The following is an 18,530-nucleotide window of genomic DNA, read 5'->3' as shown; positions in this document are numbered from 1 at the left end:
TGATATTGTGAGGAAAATGTTTGGTTGGCTATGAAATGCAATACAATGTTCAGCATATGGTCATCTGCCTGACACCCTCCTGGATTTAAAATAAAAAACTAAATAAAAAAGGTGACCTTTTACAACGCTACCAACTTTTAACCAATCAACATTCATTCAGTTTAAATCAGCTGACTTTACCCAGAAATCTGTCACAGGAAGTTCAGTAACATGTGTTTATTTGTTAGACTGATTGTTGTTTTGTATGTTTAAATGCTCTGATGATTTTCTTGAGAAACCTGATAATATCTCTTACCTGTGAATTATTCATGACTTCACCGGCACACCTGCACATGAATGACACGTTGTGGTCCAAGGTGGGGCTTCCCCCTCAGTGTTTGCCTTTCAGTGGTGTGTTGTCATGTTAGTTCTTGTTTATTTTTTTGTACATCAGGAAATTGTTGAGTGGACTGACACAGCTCAAATTACTTCTCATGTCATGACATATTAGAAAAGGAGCAGGTTTTTTACTCGGAGTATGGAGACTGTGCTCCAGCAGTGGAAGAAGAGCTCACATCCTTACATAAATGTACTATCACAAGTGAAACACACTATTAAAACACCATAGAGTAAGTCTTTTTATTCAAGTACATAAAAGTATAATCAGCAAATAGTAGCAACAGAAAAGTGCTGTCCAGACTGAAATATTATTGCACATATTACAACATTAGATTACTTCTCTTGCATTAACTTCTAATCAGCAGTTAATGGTGTATGACTACTTTATTCTACTGGGTTGTTTCTAGTCACATGATGATCGTTTTCTTTGTATGGAAAAACCAAACTGAAGCTGTCAGAAATACACAGTGGAGAGCAATATTTCCTTCTCAGCTGGAGATGATTTAATGTCTCTGTGTGTCTCTAATGCAGTTAAGTAGCTCTAAATACTTGATTTTTCACCACTGCTGTGAGCTTTTAATTACTGGGTGTACTTTCTCTCGCACACACATAAAAGCTAAATTGTAAATATATAATTTAAAAAATATAGTACTTTCTGATCTAATGTTAATCATGAGAGTGAAACCTGACATTTTAAACGTCTTTCTAAACGCATTATGTCCGTTAGTGCCACATTAGTCTTTACGAACCCTCCATACATTCCATTGAAGTGGCAGCGAGACAAATGGTTTTGTCCCGCTGAGTCGCACTCTGATTGGCTGTGGCAGCTGTCAGCTCGCCGGCTCTGCTCTCTCACTGGCTGCCTCTCCTCTCCGTCAGCCTGGAACGCGCTGTGCTTCGGTTTGGTCTGGGATGGTCTCTCTCTGAGTGTGTGTGTAGCTGTTGCAGTCCGCCACTGTTATTGATGTTTTTCTCCTCGACATTTCCATGGTAACTGTCCTGTCTAAGGTGTGATCAGCAGCCAGGAGCCGAGCAGTGAGTGAGAATGGAGCCGGAGGAGAAAAACCCGGACCCTAAATACGGTAAGAGCAGCTCTGAGTGACTGCTTTCTCCTCGATCTTTGCTTTTTCTTGAAACGGGGGAAGAAATGGAAACAATGACTGCCAGGGATGGAAGGGTGTGGACCTCGTGGGTCCTCTGCAGATCTGGAGTCATCCTCATCCTCCCCGGCCTGGCTGTTTTTCAGAGGAGTCCTCTTTGATCTCAGGAAAATTGTATGAAATCAGGTTTTGATTTGAGGTTTTGACAGCACACATTGGATGAAGGCGACGTGCTGTAAATGGGTGCTGATATTGGACTAGTTTGCCCTATTTCAACACGCTGCGTTACAAACCAAATCAATGAAGCTTCAAACAAAATCTTTACACAGCTCAGCCTGGTCCTGTAGTGCTCCTCCTAAAACAGGCTGATGAAGGAAACAGGGTTGTCATCCATTCAGTCAAGGCTCGTCTTGCTATGCTCATGTTAACCTGCCTTCATATTCTGTACTGCAGGGACACACAAACAGGCCACAGTGGAGGTAGTGGATTTGGTTTATTGTGTTTTCCCCTGGGCTCTAAAACCACATATGGTCATTTCATCCCTGCCCATCCACACACACACACACACACACACACACACACACACACACACACACACACACACACACACACACACACACACACACGCACAGTTTCTCTCACAAACACACAAAAACATTCACTTCACTCATGTTAATTGCTTTTGTTCGCACTGATTTTTGCCATGCACACATTATGGAAACTCCGTCCTCTGTACCAGCCAAAGACATGACTCATCACTGATTGTTATGTGTGTCACACATGCATTTTCTCAACTTAGCGGCCCACAGCAGCCTGGCGTGGTCGTCTCGTGTCTGGGCTGGGTTGTTGCTCCTATGGACTGTTGAGTCATGAAGTTTCCGTCACCAGTGTTTTTCTTGCTTTAATACCCCATGTCGGTGTTGTTACATGAGAGGGTGGCCATCGATGGCTCAGAAGCAAACCGCTGTCCTCACATTGGTATTTCATTGGTGAAGACAGCACTAATGCTGTTGGCTTGTGCCTTCTTTCACAATATAAGATGCTCCCAACAGCCCACACCCACAGTACTAAGTGCACATCCTCCCCAGTCAATCCATGGAGCTCCCACTGTGGAGCATTTCCTTGTTGCATTCCTGTAACCATGTAAACAGCTCTTATAGCCCGACTCCCCTCCCCCACGGAGGCTAAAAGGTCAAACTCCACAGCCCTTATAGACCAATAAAGCTTTATACATGCAAACACGCAAAACAAATTCCAGCTCAGCAGTGTTCTTAAACATCGGCGTTTATTAGCATCAGAGATTGATGTGTGAGCAGTCTCTTGTTGCCCGCTACAGTTGCTGCCTCGGTGTGCAGGCAGGCAGGCAGGCAGGCAGGCAGGCAGGCAGGCAGGCAGGCAGGCCACAGCCTGCACTGCCTGGACTGTGTTCAGCCTTGTCTCCTCTAACCACTCAGCTGACACAGTCAAGACGCCTCCAGTCAATATCATGCTGGAACGCTCAGATGCATTGCCACATACATGCTGCATGTACACACAGATGCACAAGCACTGCTGAATCTTTCACAATGAGCGTTTGTCATTTGGACTTTGGTTTGGGGAAATCAGACAAGCTGTGGCTGTTTGATCCAAGCAGTGTCTGTGAGGGGTACAGAGAGACAGTGATCTGAGCCAGCGGGTGTCACTTTTTAAGTACTTAGCTCTGCAAAGAGAGACTTTAATGTTTTTTAAGAGCATGTAGGCCACTGATCTCATTTCTAACCATCAGAGGGTAGTTTTTATCAAGCAGTAACAGCTGTTTGATACAGAAGAAGAAGAAGGACAGAAGTACATTCAGTAGTTTCTGTGACTCCATCAGTTCCCATGTATTAATCATCTTCATCTACATGCCCTAAATATGTCAGGAATAAGAGCAAAGACGACCATACATACTCATTGTGTCTTCTCGCATGTACAGTCTGCACACACACACACGCATGCACGCACGCACGCACGCACGCACGCACGCACGCACGCACACACACACACACACACACACACACACACACAACCACAGCACCCACTAACCCATTAAGGTAGGCAGGGAAAGGTTCATCTGATAACCCCTCTGGGCCCATTAGTGAATCACATCAGTCATGACATCATCACTTCTTTTAACACACACACACACACACACACACACACACACACACACAGAAATGAACAGACGCGACTAGAAAAACGGATCATATTATTGGCAGAAACAAAGATTGTCTTTCTCCACTTTTACCATTCACATTTGCTTCCATTCAGTTTCTAAAAATATTTCATGGTTTAACTAAACACTGTTAAGACCCGGGAGGTTTGGCAGACATTTTTTTTTACTCCACAGGGAGCTGAATGCACACCAGATCATCTGGTGTCTCCAGTGGGTTTTCACCATCAGGGTGCCTTGATTATGCAGTGAGCTACCTGAAGAGCCCACATGAGGAAAAAAAAATCACATTCATTTTCTCAGTTAGGTAAACAAGACTATTTACAAGACATTTGGCAACCTTTACACAACAGATCTGCCGGAATGCTTTTCAGCGCCATCAGTGACTGTTATGTGGCACAGAGCAGGCAGCTCTAATGGAGCTGTGTCTCTCACATTCGCAGATGGTCCTGCAAATGAAAGGCTGATGGAAAAATCACTTCCAGTGTTTATCCTCCCCTCAGTGAAGGGAAAGAGTAAATGTATACATGCAAAGTGATGGCAGGGAGACCAAGCAGCTCAGCAAACCCTCTTAACCTTTCATATAAAGGCTGTATACTGGGTTGTTTCGTAACTTCAGGGCGTTGCTACTCCTGTTGTGCTCCAATACAGCTTCAGTAAACAGGGTTTCTTAAGAAGAACAAGGTTGATGGCGAAGGACATGGCAGCGCGTATGTAACAGACATGTGCAGGGGGGGTCAGCATTAGTATTGTATTTCAAGCTATGGCGTGCTGCCTGTTTGTCACATGGCAGCAGAAGTGGGCAGCGCAGGCCGCGGGCATGTGCCACCAGAGAACATGTGGGATGGTCTTATCTCAGATGTACAGTCCAGCTCAGCATGTGTGTGAGACACACACAGCGCATTATAACCAAATCATTGTCTGAACAATGCATGATCCCATCGCAAGACATCCATTGTTCAGGAAGTTAGAGACTTGAAGTGGGAATATTAAAGCACTTAGAGGAGAGATGTGGTCCAAGTGCTGTGACAAGCTGGAGAAAACAGCTTAAAGTAGAAACAGGAAGCTGAGAAAAGAGCGAGGGAAGGCCGTAAATCTTACTGAGTAAGGGTTAAAGAGAAAGCTGTTCAGTGGCACTGTTTTGTAAAACCGTGCTTGTTTCAAAGCTTCTGTCAAGAGCTTTGTTGTGAGGGATGTTTTTTTGATCATGTGACCACGGTGAGGTGAGAGTGCAGCTGCTTGCACGCTGTCGACGAGCCGTGACAAGGAAACAGCTAACACACATCGATTCGGTGGATTGAGCTGAAGCCTGAAATAACTGTGACGATGCCAGAGTGAAACACTGTTTTGACTGCAGAACATGTCCCCCTACTCACATGTCTTTAGTCAATGTTGGCAGCGGCAGGTTCTCAGGCGCCACAAGTCTTTGTTGCTGTTGTCGCTCCTCTCTCAATTCCCCCATCAATACTGTTTTTGCTGCAATTCCCCCGACAAGTCCCGAGCCAAGAGAGGGACCGAAGAGAGACAGAGGGGAAAGGAGACGAAGGCAAGGCTTTGAATGCACTGAAAAAAGGAAGTGGGGAGCTTGAGGTCGGAGGACGTAGACTTCATACAGGAAGGAGACATAAAGAAACAACAAGCGCTCACAACAGGCTGAGAGAAGTCCATAAATGAGAGAAGCTGAGAGAGAAATAACGACGGAATGACAAAATACGAGCGACGAGGTACTGTAACTGGATTTATGATGAGCTGAAGGTTCATTCGCTGCTGAATGTCTCATGGACATTATTCAAGCGTGTCACATTTCTTGTATACATTCTGCGTTCTGTCTGTATGTTTAATAGCTACTGCAACAAAATAATTTCCCAAATTGGGATCAATAAAGAAGCAGTGTAAGTCTAAGATAGACCACAGCTGCACTAAAGGCTCATGTGTAGTTGACTTATTGTGAGGGTTAATGGACTGCTTTAATTCACATATAACCAACAGCAGACATACAGTTCTTTAAAATACAAAGTCCAGTAATGCCTCTGTTTTGGTGCCAGTTGTGTGTCTGCAGTGTGTGCGTGTGCATCCTGTGTATTAGCAGTGTGTGGTGTAGCAGACATACTGTGTGGAAGCAGTGATAACAAGTCGCTGGGCTCGCCTCTAAGAGCTTAAAGAACAGGTCAGTGACGCTTCATCGTCGGTGTGTCATGACGCTGCTGCAGACATGCACAGTAATGTGACAGGATGTGGAATGGCTCATGCCTGTCTGTTTGGGGGATGTTGGCCGTGGAGCTTACGCTCTGCACTGAGCTCATTTCCTGTGGAAAACATATTTCAAGGTGAAATTTCAGACGTTTGTGCTCGCCGTGGTAGCTCAGGGTGAGCTCGCTCTGGGCAGAGAGGGCTTGGTTGATGTTTCTCCTCTGCCTTGCATGAGGTGTTTCCATGGTGGCTGGCGATGCCCACAGGGAGCTCACCGTCACCGGGGAGCCATTTTGTGGGTTGCTAGGCATGACAGTCAGGCAGAAGAATCCTTTTGTTCTGCAGACTGTCCTTTGTCAATAAGCACGGACACACACTTCTATATTGTGCTCCTGGGTGTCTCCCACACACGGAGAGCTCTTGGTGTTCACACATACGTTGAGCTGACTCATACAGCCCACCGTGGATGCTAATGAACTGTTAGTCATTTCAAATACAGTGTAAATTAATGGAAGAAATGCTGCTTCGCTGTGATAAATCAAGGGACTATTCGCTCTGAAATCTCGCTCATTTTCAGCTTTGATTTAATTAACAGAAGAAAGGACATTGCACAATTAGTCATACTCATACAGTGAGCGTCAGTAAGTTCATTATGACACCAGAAAATGACATTACAGTTGCATAATCCCAGGATGTGCCACACGAGCCATCAAGCTTCAGTCACATACTGATCTATGGTGCTATGGTCGTTTACACATGTGCACTGACTGTGCGAGGAGGTGCTCATAATCCAGTGATGACCTTTACAGTATCCAGAGTATCATTCACATTTTAGGTTGTTTTTACTTTTGCTCTGATGGCACTGACTGACAGCCAGGCCAGCAAAGACCAGCCACAGCTATTCAGCAGGATTATATGGTTACTGTTTAGTGGAATTGTGTCATGATGGAGAATAAATGCAGTTCTGCAAATGAGTGATTCCAAGCAAAATGACAGGAAAATATTTTCCTTTTGGTTCACATGTTTGAAGCATTTTATCTGCTGCTGTACTATAATGTATGACGATATTGGAGAAATATAAATCTTGTTTATCGTGTGCCTGTGATGGGTGACCTACATTTATGTAATTACAAAAAATAAGGAGCAGTCTGTGTCAACAGGTTTCCATTCAGGTCTTTCATCGAGAGCTTACAGTCATAAGTGGTTAGTGGTTATCTTATAGAGTTCCCGAAGTGGCTGCTTGTTCTAGGTCAGCTAACCTTAACGCATGTGTTATGAATCATCAGATTGAAGGCAGGAGTCTGAGATTTTAAACAGCAGTCACTGACGGGCCGTTGTCTCTCTCTATCTCCAGGGGAGTCCAGGAAGTTTGACCCGAACTTCAAAGGGCCGATTCACAACAGGTGAGACGTCTCTTTCAGTTGCTGGTAATAAGTATTTTCTTTCTTTCATACAAGACCCCAATAACCACACTCTGCCTCTCCTCCTCTCAGGGGCTGCACAGATGTCCTCTGCTGTATTCTCTTTATCTTGGCCTTGTTGGGGTACTTTGCTGTGGGTATCCTCGGTAAGACTGGACTTCTATTACTACTTTATGTACCGTTTCATTACTAAGATGCTTCTGCTCTTTGAAGCATTATTTTAGAGGAACCCTGCTATTGTAATTTGTGTATGTGTGTTATTTTCCATCAAAATGGAAACATGTCCACCACAGATGCTAAGTACAATATTAGGAGACAGAGAAAGAGCAACAGGACATGATTGTAATGTTCCACATATGATTAATGTCTATAGTCATCATGTAATGGATTATAACAGAGACACCAGCCTGATGGAGGCAACATACCCAAAAGAGTTTGATTAACCAGAGACAAGTGATGCAACATGTTTTATTTCTGACAGACTTGCAGTGAAGGTCACTCTTGCCTGTACCTCACTGAGTGTGTGCTCTCAAAGTTAGAAATTGTTTACATAATGAAGGACGTCATGCTTTGTCTGTCTGCTCTCCAAGAATGCAAACTTCACTATGAGCAGAGTCCATCTTTACCAGCTGGGATTTCATTTAAGTGCTGCCAGCAGAGAGATGATTCATACACCTGAAACTGCAAATCTGCAAGAGCAAGAGCAGTGTGTGTTTAATATTTGTCGTTTGTGAATTCTTCTCCATGCAGCCTGGTCTCAGGGCGACCCCAGGAAAGTGATCTACCCCACGGACAGCAGGGGGCAGTTCTGCGGACAAGCTGGAACACCTCTGGAGTGAGTCACCTGACAGTATGAGCGTGGTGTCTGCAGCATGTGTCTGTATCTTCAGTATTTCAGATAGTGTTAGACGTAACTGTTATCTGACACCCCTCGTTGGGAAAATGTATTTAGCATACAGGCCAAATAAGAGTTTGACTGTTCTCCAACGACAGGAAGAAGCCTCTTCTGCTCTACTTCAACATCCTGAAATGTGCCAGTCCTCTGGTGCTGCTGGAGTTCCAGTGTCCCACCACACAGGTCACAAACTGATATCTGCTTCATGGTCATCGCAACGTTTGTCTCATTCCTGACGGTCATGTTAATGTCGTGATTGTTGTTGTTTGTGTCCAGTTATGTGTGGAAAGCTGTCCTGACAGGCACCTGACATTGGTGAAAGCCAAGTTAGGCAGCAAAGAAGACCGTGAATATTACAAACAATACTGTAAGGAAGGAGTGGACTTCGCCAAATTGGTACGTGTTCAAATACTTCCATCACTCACATTTTATACATGTGTTGTGAACATTGCAGTGCAATAAAAACTGTTTTGAAAGATGACTGAAGGCTGTTTTGCATCATCCAGAGTCCTCCCGAGATCCTGAAGGATGGCTTGTGTCCCGCCATGCTGATGCCCAGTAAACCATGTGGGTGAAAAGCTGCTTCCTCTTCTAAACGCACTTAATTTTCACCCACACGACAGGCAGATGTGTCCGTGGGTTGTTTGTGTGTGAAACGGAAACAAGTAGAGCCACATAAATAGATAATCTCCTCCCTCTGCAGTCACGCGCCGCTGCCTTCCTGCCTTGGGAACCATGAAGGGCGGGGTGGTGGTGGTGGGCAATGAGACCACCTTTGATGCCGGACAGGGCGTCAATATCAATGCCACAGACGTGTTGGAGGCATCCAAGTGAGTGCTTTTCCCCGTATGGCAATGCACACACACACACACACACACACACACACACACACACACACACACACACACACACACACACACACACACACACACACACACACACAATATGCTATGATAGGAACGTTAATCAGTCAATTTGTGCAGCACAGTTTCAGAACTGTCTGATTAACACATGGAACAATCACATTATTCCAGCTCTGAGAGCCGTTAACAAGCTCCGAACGGATCAGCAGATGGTCATGAAATGTGCGAAATCTGCATGATAAATCAGCAAGGTTCCTCCCAATGCAATGGCCAGTAACTTTAAGATAAAATCAATGCTGAAATGATTATTCGTGTCATGATTAGTGCCACTCTGACAGGCATTTTATCACTCTGTGAATTTAATCCCTTTGGCTGCTTTAATCTAAATGAGCAGGCTGAAGATATTACCTCGTGCTCTCGGATCAAATTGTGGACATTTGTCTTCTTTTTTTTATCATTTTCAAAAGACGAATTGGATAAACCAAACATATTTCTACATTAATTAGTAAAAATTAGTGCAATCCTTACTTTCAAGGTTGAGAGAAAATGCTGTTCTGTGGGTAAATGAACCAGTTCAAGCTTGACACTTTGGCCACACATCTTGCGATGCTGTGGCAGCTGACAGCTCGCCTATCACATCCCCTTCACATGTCATTACAGCGGTCTGATGTCTGATTTTATGGTCTTTATGCTCTTATGTACTCCCTACACTGATGTGTGTCTGCCTGCTTTGGTTGTGCTCTGTATGCACCCTGGAAGGTCTTTATGTCAGTGTTTTCTGTCAGCGTTCTTCCCACGGGGAGGGGGGGGTTCAATGCACCCTGCATGTTATTTATTAAGATGATGAGTATTACAGGCTCTTATGTTCTGCTGGAGACTGTAAAGACACACAACTGAGTCGAATCACTTATTTTAATTTGCAACGTGACATAACCGACTTAATGAGTCAATAACTTCATGGCAGATAACCAGAATTCATTACAGATTAGGTAAGTTAATTATTTTTAAATTAAAAGTGTAAATCTGCAATCTTCAATCTCTCGACTTGTCTGATAGCCTCTTAATGCATTTTGCCAGGTTCAGAGCTCCACACTTGACACGTGTGTGTGTGTTATTTTTAAATGAATTTCCTGTCGTTACAGGAAATCAAACATGGTTGTTGAAGCTCGTCAAGTGGCCATGAGAATCTTCGAGGACTACACTCAGTCTTGGCACTGGATATTGCTGTAAGTCTGTCTACTTCTTCGTGGTTTCAGTGACCTGTGAAACCAGAAAATATGCATGACCACAGCTGGTTAGACCATCAGAAAAAGTAGTGACAACATTCATATGTTAAACGTTCCATGTGTCCGCCCTCTGCAGTGGTCTGGTGATCGCCATGGTGGTCAGCTTGATTTTCATCGTCTTGCTTCGATTCTTGGCTGGCGTCATGGTCTGGGTCATGATCGTCTTGGTTATTCTAGTCATCGGATATGGTAAGTGCTCAGCCTCTGGAGATGATCAGGTTGTTTTCTGTGCTCGTTAAAATGAAAACTCTCCGAACATTTGATCTGTTTGTCAGGGATTTTCCACTGTTACATGGAGTTTGCCAGTCTGAAGGGAGAGCCCGGCGCTGACGTCACCATCCGTGACCTGGGCCTGCAGACGGACTTCTCAGTCTACCTGCAGATCAGACAGACGTGGCTGGCCTTCAGTACGTACCGACAGGCTTCCAGTCTTCACCGCATCTCTGCATGAAGCGTTCCTCAATCCTGTCCGTCTAATGCATTCACTGTTTTGCAGTGATCATCCTGGCCATTGTGGAGGTCATCATCATCCTGCTACTCATCTTCCTCAGGAAGAGAATCCTGATTGCCATCGCCCTCATCAAAGAGGCCAGCAGGTCAGTCTGAGTTGGTGGAGCGTCTTTCCATTCTGTCCAGACATGCTCACATATTTTAAAGCTGCCCTAATCAGTGTTTTTATGATGACATCATAGTGACAGACCCACAGAGAATTATCACCCACTGCAGTTTCCCTCAGCTCTGCGTAGCGTTTTAGCTTCTTTCAGCTCATTGTTTTCAAGAGTTGATGAAGACTGTAATCAGAGCTAAAAGGAGGCTGAATATTGAACTTAATGAATCAGGGTTAGGTTTAGAAAAGGACGCAGTGCGCTTGGGGGAGCACTCCGAGGGGCACGGGCTCTCGGGGGCTCAAAGGATCTTTGATCCTTGGGAATACTTAAAAGATTGGCCCAGTGTGATGTTAAATAAAATGTGCTTGGTGGATTGGGCCACGGTGCAGGCCGGCCACGGGAACTTGTATGTTTATCAAAGTCCCCCGTCTCTTTCCAGGGTCTCTGCTGTAACATTCAAAGCTGTCATTACTTAAAAAAGAGCAAGCTTTGTACAATATAATAAAAGAATAAATAATAATAAGTGCTAAGATGTAAATGCAAGGAGTCAGACATAAAACAAGAGGGATTAGTAAAACTTAAGTGCTAAAAAAACACAAAATAAGTGCGTTCAAAGAAGTGCTGTTAAAAATCACAAAATATATACAAGTGCTAAAAAACACCCGTTAAATAAGAGAAAAGCACACACATATATATACAAGGTTAAAAATAAAATCATGCATAATACTATTGTTCTTTGTCTAAAACCTTACATTTGAAAAAAAAAACAAATTCAAAGAGGAAAATTAAAACTATGCTTAAGAATGAGTACCTATGTAAATGAACATACATACCTACCCACATATACCAGTAAGCTATCTCAGTAAGCTAATGGCTAATGTGGCTAATGTTGCTCACAGTCTGCTGGTTGTGTAAACTGGTTGTGCTAACATGTTTAGCATCACAACATTATAATCATATGTCAGTATGGTATTTACAGCTTGTTTTGCTGATCCCAAAAGGTGAAAAAAATGAATGAATGCAGCTTTAATTTGATTGCATTTGTTTTTGAAACAGCTCGAGCCTTTTTGGCCTTACATTTAATCGTCGCTGTTAGGGAGGGCTGAGCTGTGTGTGTTTGGGAAACTCTCTTCTTCCTTTTGGAGAGCATTATATCTAAACTCATGCTTTGGTTGTTGTTTTCTTCCTCAGAGCTGTCGGTCATGTGATGTCATCGCTGTTCTACCCCCTGCTGACCTTTGCCCTCCTGGCTGTGGTGATAGCTTACTGGGCCATCACTGCTGTGTATCCTTTCATTTGTCCAGATGATGATCAAAGATGTGTTACTTTATAGTCATTCACTCAATTCAATTTCCAACTTTAAACTGCATATTTTCTTTATTCTTATAACATTTTATATATTTAGCTTTAAAAGAAAAGAAGGAGGAAAGCATATAAAGATAATATTGTATATAACCATCCAATACAGGGCATGAAAAAAGTAACTACCTCAAGGAATTTAAATTTAAATGTATAAATGATGCAGATGACTCCTGATTGTGGCCTTTTCAGAGATAACCTCCCTCTGTTGACATGATCTCCTTGACTGTTCTGACCAGTTTCTTGTCCACGTCTAATGAGCAGGTTTACAAAGTATTCAACAACTCTGAGTGCGAGTATTCACGAGAGACCTGCGACCCCAAGGTACGCCTTTAAACCGAGTCAAGCCAAACAAATATGTTGCTTCTATTTTACACCTTTTAGGAAGACGCTACCTGTACAGCATCACCATTCACTGCCTCTTCTCTCTTTCTCCAGACGTTCAACACCTCCAACGCTTCCGCTCAGTGTCCTGACGCAGAGTGCCAGTTTGCCTTCTACGGTGGGGAGACCCTCTACCACAAATACCTCATCCTGTTCCAGTTCTACAACGTCTTTCTCTTCTTCTGGTGTGCCAACTTTGTGACGGCCCTGGGCCAGGTCACTCTGTCGGGGGCCTTTGCCTCGTATTACTGGGCCTTCAAGAAGCCTGAAGATATTCCCGCCTATCCCATCTTTGCCTCGCTAGGACGGGCCCTCCGGTTAGAGGCTAAATTTGGATTTGTGTGTCCAGTCTGTCCACTTGTCTGCATTTGTGTCTTTTTGAACTGTGAGGCATATGTTCTGGTCGGTGGGTGGTACTGTGTGTGATAGGAAAATGCTCAGTGTCCACTTGTGTTTCCTCCCCCTGTCCAGATACCACACAGGCTCCCTGGCTTTTGGCTCTCTGATCCTGTCTTTGGTCCAGGTCATCAGGGTCATTCTGGAGTACCTGGATCACAAGTTGAAAGGTCAGAAGATTTAACTTCAGAAGAAGAAGACCGACCACTATATTACTTGACTGTGCATCTTCCTCATGATCTTTATTATCTTTGATTTCCTGTAGTTGTGACAGTCTCGCTCTCATCCCTCAGGTGCTCAGAACAAGTTTGCTAAGTTCCTGCTCAGCTGCATGAAGTGCTGCTTCTGGTGTCTGGAGAAATGTATCAAGTTCCTGAACAGAAACGCCTACATCATGGTGAGTTCCCCTGTGACCGCACACGGCCGCCTGTGAGATGTTGGGTCTGGTCAGCTTTTATAGAGGCAAATTGTTGTTTTCTCCAGATTGCCATCTATGGAAAAAGCTTCTGTCCCTCAGCTCGAGATGCCTTTTTCCTTCTCATGAGGAACATTGTCAGGTGGGATTTAATTACATTCATATCCACACGGTGGATAAGCATTAGACTACATCATTTATTCACAACTGAAGCTATTCCTAGCCTCGCTGTATTATGTATGTATATATCTCATATCCTCTGCTGGGCCCGTTTCAACGCAGGGTGGCTGTTTTAGATAAAGTGACTGACTTCCTGCTGTTTCTGGGGAAGCTGCTCATCGTTGGAATAGTTGGTAGGAGAACTTCTAGTTTTATACCAAAAGTGTGTGTTCTTCAGACTGCAGAGAGACATCCATCTGGACTCATTTCTAACTCACATTTTTATTTTATAGGGATCTTCTCTTTCTTCTTCTTCTCTGGAAGGATCAAAGCGGTAGAGGACGCTGCTCCGTCTCTGAACTACTATTGGGTGCCAATACTGGTGAGAGACAGCTGCAGTATATCTGTATGATTTGATCCTTCGCGTTGGCTTTGATGCCACAGCAGACGTCTTGATGGATGTGATTTTCTTCACCTAGACGGTGGTAGTTGGATCCTACCTCATTGCCCACGGCTTCTTCAGCGTCTACGCCATGTGTGTGGACACACTCTTCCTCTGCTTCTGTGAGTAACTTTGCATTCAGCCAGATTTCCTGCAGATCTCCTCTCTTCTTCCTGTTCTCAAGCACTCATACAACTGTCGAAAGCTGAGATGCTGGTTTCTTCTTCCTGTTGTGTTTCTGACTCTGCTTCTCTTTTGTCTCATTTCTCCCTTTACTTTACTTTATTTTCACACCTTCCCTTTATTTCATCTTTTCATTTTCCCCTAATTTCCCATTAACCCAATCAAAAAATACAAAAATACGCACATGCAAAAGGTGAGGACTTGGAAAGAAATGACGGCTCGTCTGAAAGGCCTTACTTCATGTCCCCGGAGCTGCATGAGATCCTCTCCAAAACAAAGAGGCTGGAGGAAGATGGAAGCGGTGATGAGCAGGTCGACTCTGCCAAGCAGGTGGACGAGGTGACGCTGGAGGAGGAGACCCCTCTCCAGCAGCAGCAAGACGGGGAGATCCAACTGAAACAGCAGACCGTTCTCAAACAGGACAATGAGGAGGAGCAGCCTCTGAAGTCCAAGACAGATGTTGAGGAGCCGAAAGAGGAGAAAAATGAAGAAGAAAAAGCCAGTGAGGCAGAGGAGGCTGAGAAGAAAGAAAAAGAGGAGGAAAGAGAAGAGGTGATAGGAGCGGCAGAGAAGCAAGAGCTGCAACAGGAGGAAAAGAGCGAGGAGGTGACGCCTCCAGCTGTGGAGGCCGAGAAAGAGGAGACTGGTGAAAAGAAAGAGGAGAAGGAGGAAGTTCAGGGAGAGACTCCTCCCTCTGCACCACAGGAGTAGATGTTAACAGTAATGTAAGGGCAACCCCTCCCCACCCCGAGGCTTGGTAAACCTCATGAAGCGTAAAGAATGAAAGAACTGTCCTACAACTTTGTGACATGAACGTGTTAAATGTGCAGCATATGACAAGCTAAGATTTCGGATCGCCTTGCCGTGTGAGTGACGTCCAGCTGGAGGAGGCGACGTGTGAAGCTTGAAGCAGGTCAAAAGCCCAGTGCATCTCTGTAGCTTGAACAAAATGCTCTCTTGTGTTGGTTTTAGAACAGTGTTGGTTTTTATATTGTGAAGATCTGTAGAACATCGTGAGTGCTGAACCTGTGCCTGATTACTGTCACTAATAGTTATTGTCTTAATCCTGTTATGCACTACAGAACCACTAAGTACCATGTTTACAGTCGAAACAAACACATGTCAATCGATGGTGAATCTCTTTCACTGTTTACAATAATACCAGCTGACGCCAAAATGTTACAGACATATTTGATATACTGTATGAATATTGGATCTTTTTTTTTTCCTATGGAACTTGTATATATACAGTAGTGTATGTCTATTATGTATTTTTTGGCTTCGGTCTAGTAGAGATCCTCACCAAGATGGGATCCCATGTATTGTATTGCCACCGACTTGCCTTGGTATTTCGGACTGGTGTAAGCGCCGCAACTGTGTCACCACGACGCAGCCATCGTGACCTCTGCAGACCCCAGCAATTGTTTACTGGTCCCACCTGCCTCGCCCTGCCCCTGTCCTCTCTCTCTCTCTCTCTCTCTCTCTCCTTCTCCCTCTCTCTCTCCCTCCCTCCCTCTCTCAGTGCTGCATGGTGTTGACATGGCCCTCTGAATGCTCGCAACTAACATCTTAAGTCTCTGGATGCTTTTGTACCTTTTTTCTTGTTTGTCACCTTGTGAAAGATGTAAGCTGATTTTCCACTGAAATTACTGATGACATTCCATATTTATTGGATGTTGGATCTCGATTAAAGTTGATTGTATTTAATCATAGTAGTTCTGTTATGGGTAAACATGAGTTTCAAGGTGGCGTTTGGATGCAGGTGAGTGTTCATGTTCGTCACAGTGAGCCAGGACTTTGATTTTGTCTTAAAGGGGAACTCCAACAATTTTACATGTTAAGTCAGGTTTTCAGCCAAAGTACCTGGAACTTTTAGTCCCAGGAACTACTTTTCAAGGAGCTGAAAGGTTCCTTCAGCCCGTTGTCGTCTGCATTTCCACCACGTAGATCAGACAAAAAGCATATGATGGATGACAAAGCAGCAGCTGTTTTTACATGCTGTTTTTACATGCGACTATCCAGCAAGGAGTAACTCCATGTTGATGTGTCGAAGCCCAGTGAACAAAAAACAAACTGGTTTGCAGCTGCAGATTTTTAAAAATGGTGGCTGAAATAAAATAAAGTGTTCAACCAATCAGAATTTTTCAGTGCTGCAAGTCCCACCCCCAAAGTTTCTGAAAGACTGGAAAGTACGACACCCTGAGCAGGGACTTTGAAATAGTTATGGGGTAAAATGATCCCAATAACTCAATTTAGACCCTGGTCCCCGTGGTGGAAACACACTATGTCTTCCTCAAAGGTTCCTAGTCCCGGGGAAAAGTTCCTGTGGTGGATTTGCTAATGAACAGACGGAGATGCATCATGGGAAGTGTAATATCCTGGGTTTTTGAAACTTGATGAACTCCTGTTTAGTCCCATGTTAGAGACTAAAAGGGATAGATTTAGAACTGTGGGTCCCAACATTTTTGGTTTGTGACCCATTAAAAAGAAAGGTTTGGCGGCAAATAAAAGCTTATGTACTTTTTGTGGATTTGATTTGTGAACAGTTGAACCAAAGAGACATTTTTTTTCTTCTCGGAAGGATGGATTTTTAAATACTTGAGTCAGAATATTTCAATAGAAAAAGGGAAAACCTGAGAAAGCTCATTTTTTTCTTTCTTATACATTAATTGTCTTTGCTTTCCCCTCATGGTTTACCTTCTGAGCTTGCTGGAGTGACATCACTGTTGGGTTTGATTTCAGGCAGAACAAAGCACTGACCACGCCCAACAGACTTGAGCATTTCTACCAGAGGGGGCAGCAAAACACTGCTTTTCAGTTTGATGTTGAGTTTCTGTTTGTCTCCCTCCCTCCTGGAAGCCTGATGTTAAATTTGTTGGACCGCCCCTTTAATTCTTCACAAAACAAATACAATAGCATGAATACAAGAACAGTTACATTCCTGCTAAGTGTTACAGCCTTTTGTAAAATGTTGTTCCTCAACTGCTTCTGTCCATGTCACAGTGGAGGATCTGGAGCGCAACGATGGATCAGCAGAGAGGCCATATTTCATGTCGCAGAACCTGCTTTCCCTCCTGAAGAAGTCCAACGAAGCGCCCAAATCTGTAGATTAAGTCCCAGTTTCCTGTGTGTGTGTGTGTGTGTGTGTGTGTGTGTGTGTGTGTGTGTGTGTGTGTGTGTGTGTGTGTGTGTGTGTGTGTGTGTGTGTGTGTGTGTGTGTGTGTGTGTGCGTGTGTGCGTGTGTGCATGCTGTTCTTAAATGAAAATCAGAACAAATGGAGGACTTACAGCGCCATTTCCTGTACTACATAATGTGTAGACAGTGTGTTTGTGTCTTGCTGCCAAATAGGATTCCTTCACTGTATGTTATGATATTATTGACCGGGTTGTATTTTGTCACAAAGCCTTAAGCCCATTCTCTTCTGTACTTTCCAACAAGGGAGATTTGTTCCATATGTTTGGGAACTTGAGTTACATATGATAACTGTAGTTAATTTAAGCATCAGTTTGCCTTCAAAACTAATGTTTTTCTTGTTCATTGTGCATTTTTTTGTGCATTCTGTCAGGCAGTTAATGTGGAGGCTTTGAAGGGTCCAGTGTCTTTCAATGAGATCTCTACTTTATGGCAGTTGGAGCCTGTTGATACATGAGTAAAGCTGTGCTTTATCCGTTTAACTAAGCATATTGCACTGTTCACCAAAGCAAAGGTGCTAAACTGCAGGAGATTTAAAGCTTAGTATGATAATCAAAGCCTTAAGAGATTACATATGACCCAAGTGCTTTAACTTGGATTTGAAGTCTTTATTTTTTAATACCTTTTTGTTCACACTCTTCGCTGAATATAAAAGATGTCAACAATTAATGTACAAATTTTGAGTTTGTAAAAGTTTTACAGTAACTTTCATTTTGTTGTAAACTAATAAAAGTTTGTATTGCCATACCAGTGTTCAGAGCAAAAAAAAAAAAAAAAAGGCCACTGCTTCTTTATCTGGGTACTAAAAAAGACATGTGGATGATTGCTTTTATTACTGTTCTCCATTATAGAGGGAAATGATTTGATAATGCTGATATTTAATATTCTAAATATAAAGACATTTTGAAAGAATGAGCAAAGTACGTGTAAAAGTACAATTTAGAATATAAGAGCATTTTTTTTACATCTAGGCTTTTCAATAAAGAATCATGCTACAAATTCTAAACTTTGAAACATGAACATGCATTGTGTACATCATATAACAAATCTGAAGTGGTCATAATCAG

The 18,530-nt window shown here is 43.5% G+C and overlaps 1 protein-coding gene across 4 annotated transcripts; it reads left to right on the top strand.

Moving 5' to 3' along the window:
- Nucleotides 1–1,282: 1,282 nt before the first annotated feature.
- Nucleotides 1,283–18,224, top strand: slc44a2 (solute carrier family 44 member 2 (CTL2 blood group)). 4 transcript variants are annotated; one of them, XM_070979659.1, is made up of 22 exons: nt 1,283–1,460; nt 7,214–7,262; nt 7,353–7,426; nt 8,031–8,115; nt 8,274–8,358; nt 8,452–8,571; nt 8,682–8,742; nt 8,879–9,005; nt 10,181–10,264; nt 10,401–10,513; nt 10,600–10,731; nt 10,821–10,920; nt 12,124–12,216; nt 12,531–12,615; nt 12,730–12,992; nt 13,147–13,241; nt 13,365–13,468; nt 13,555–13,628; nt 13,769–13,839; nt 13,939–14,027; nt 14,125–14,209; nt 14,464–15,977. In XM_070979659.1, the coding sequence occupies exons 1-22, from the start codon at nt 1,424–1,426 to the stop codon at nt 14,979–14,981; spliced, it is 2,544 nt and encodes an 847-aa protein (XP_070835760.1). In that variant the 5' UTR covers nt 1,283–1,423; the 3' UTR covers nt 14,982–15,977. The 4 variants fall into 4 exon arrangements, with proteins under 4 accessions (XP_070835760.1, XP_070835777.1, XP_070835785.1 ...); XM_070979676.1 differs by lacking the exon at nt 14,464–15,977 and adding an exon at nt 17,274–18,207 and having other exon boundaries at nt 1,312–1,460; XM_070979684.1 differs by lacking the exons at nt 1,283–1,460; nt 14,464–15,977 and adding exons at nt 5,280–5,393; nt 17,274–18,224.
- The last annotated feature ends 306 nt before the right edge of the window (nt 18,225–18,530 follow it).

This window comes from Chaetodon trifascialis, chromosome 2 (assembly GCF_039877785.1).
Source record: "Chaetodon trifascialis isolate fChaTrf1 chromosome 2, fChaTrf1.hap1, whole genome shotgun sequence".
Lineage (NCBI taxonomy): Eukaryota > Metazoa > Chordata > Actinopteri > Chaetodontiformes > Chaetodontidae > Chaetodon > Chaetodon trifascialis.
The sequence above is the reverse complement of the archived record's forward strand: the minus strand, read 5'-3'. Positions and strand labels throughout refer to the sequence as shown.

What these genes read in the sequence shown, in the direction of transcription:
- slc44a2 (XM_070979659.1), top strand. Translation starts at nt 1,424, where the DNA reads ATGGAGCCGGAGGAGAAAAACCCGGACCCTAAATACG. An exon ending in CTTTGCTGTGGGTATCCTCG is followed by an intron (nt 7,427 to 8,030) that starts GTAAGACTGGAC and finishes TTCTCCATGCAG; the next exon opens with CCTGGTCTCAGGGCGACCCC. An exon ending in CTCATCAAAGAGGCCAGCAG is followed by an intron (nt 10,921 to 12,123) that starts GTCAGTCTGAGT and finishes TTTCTTCCTCAG; the next exon opens with AGCTGTCGGTCATGTGATGT.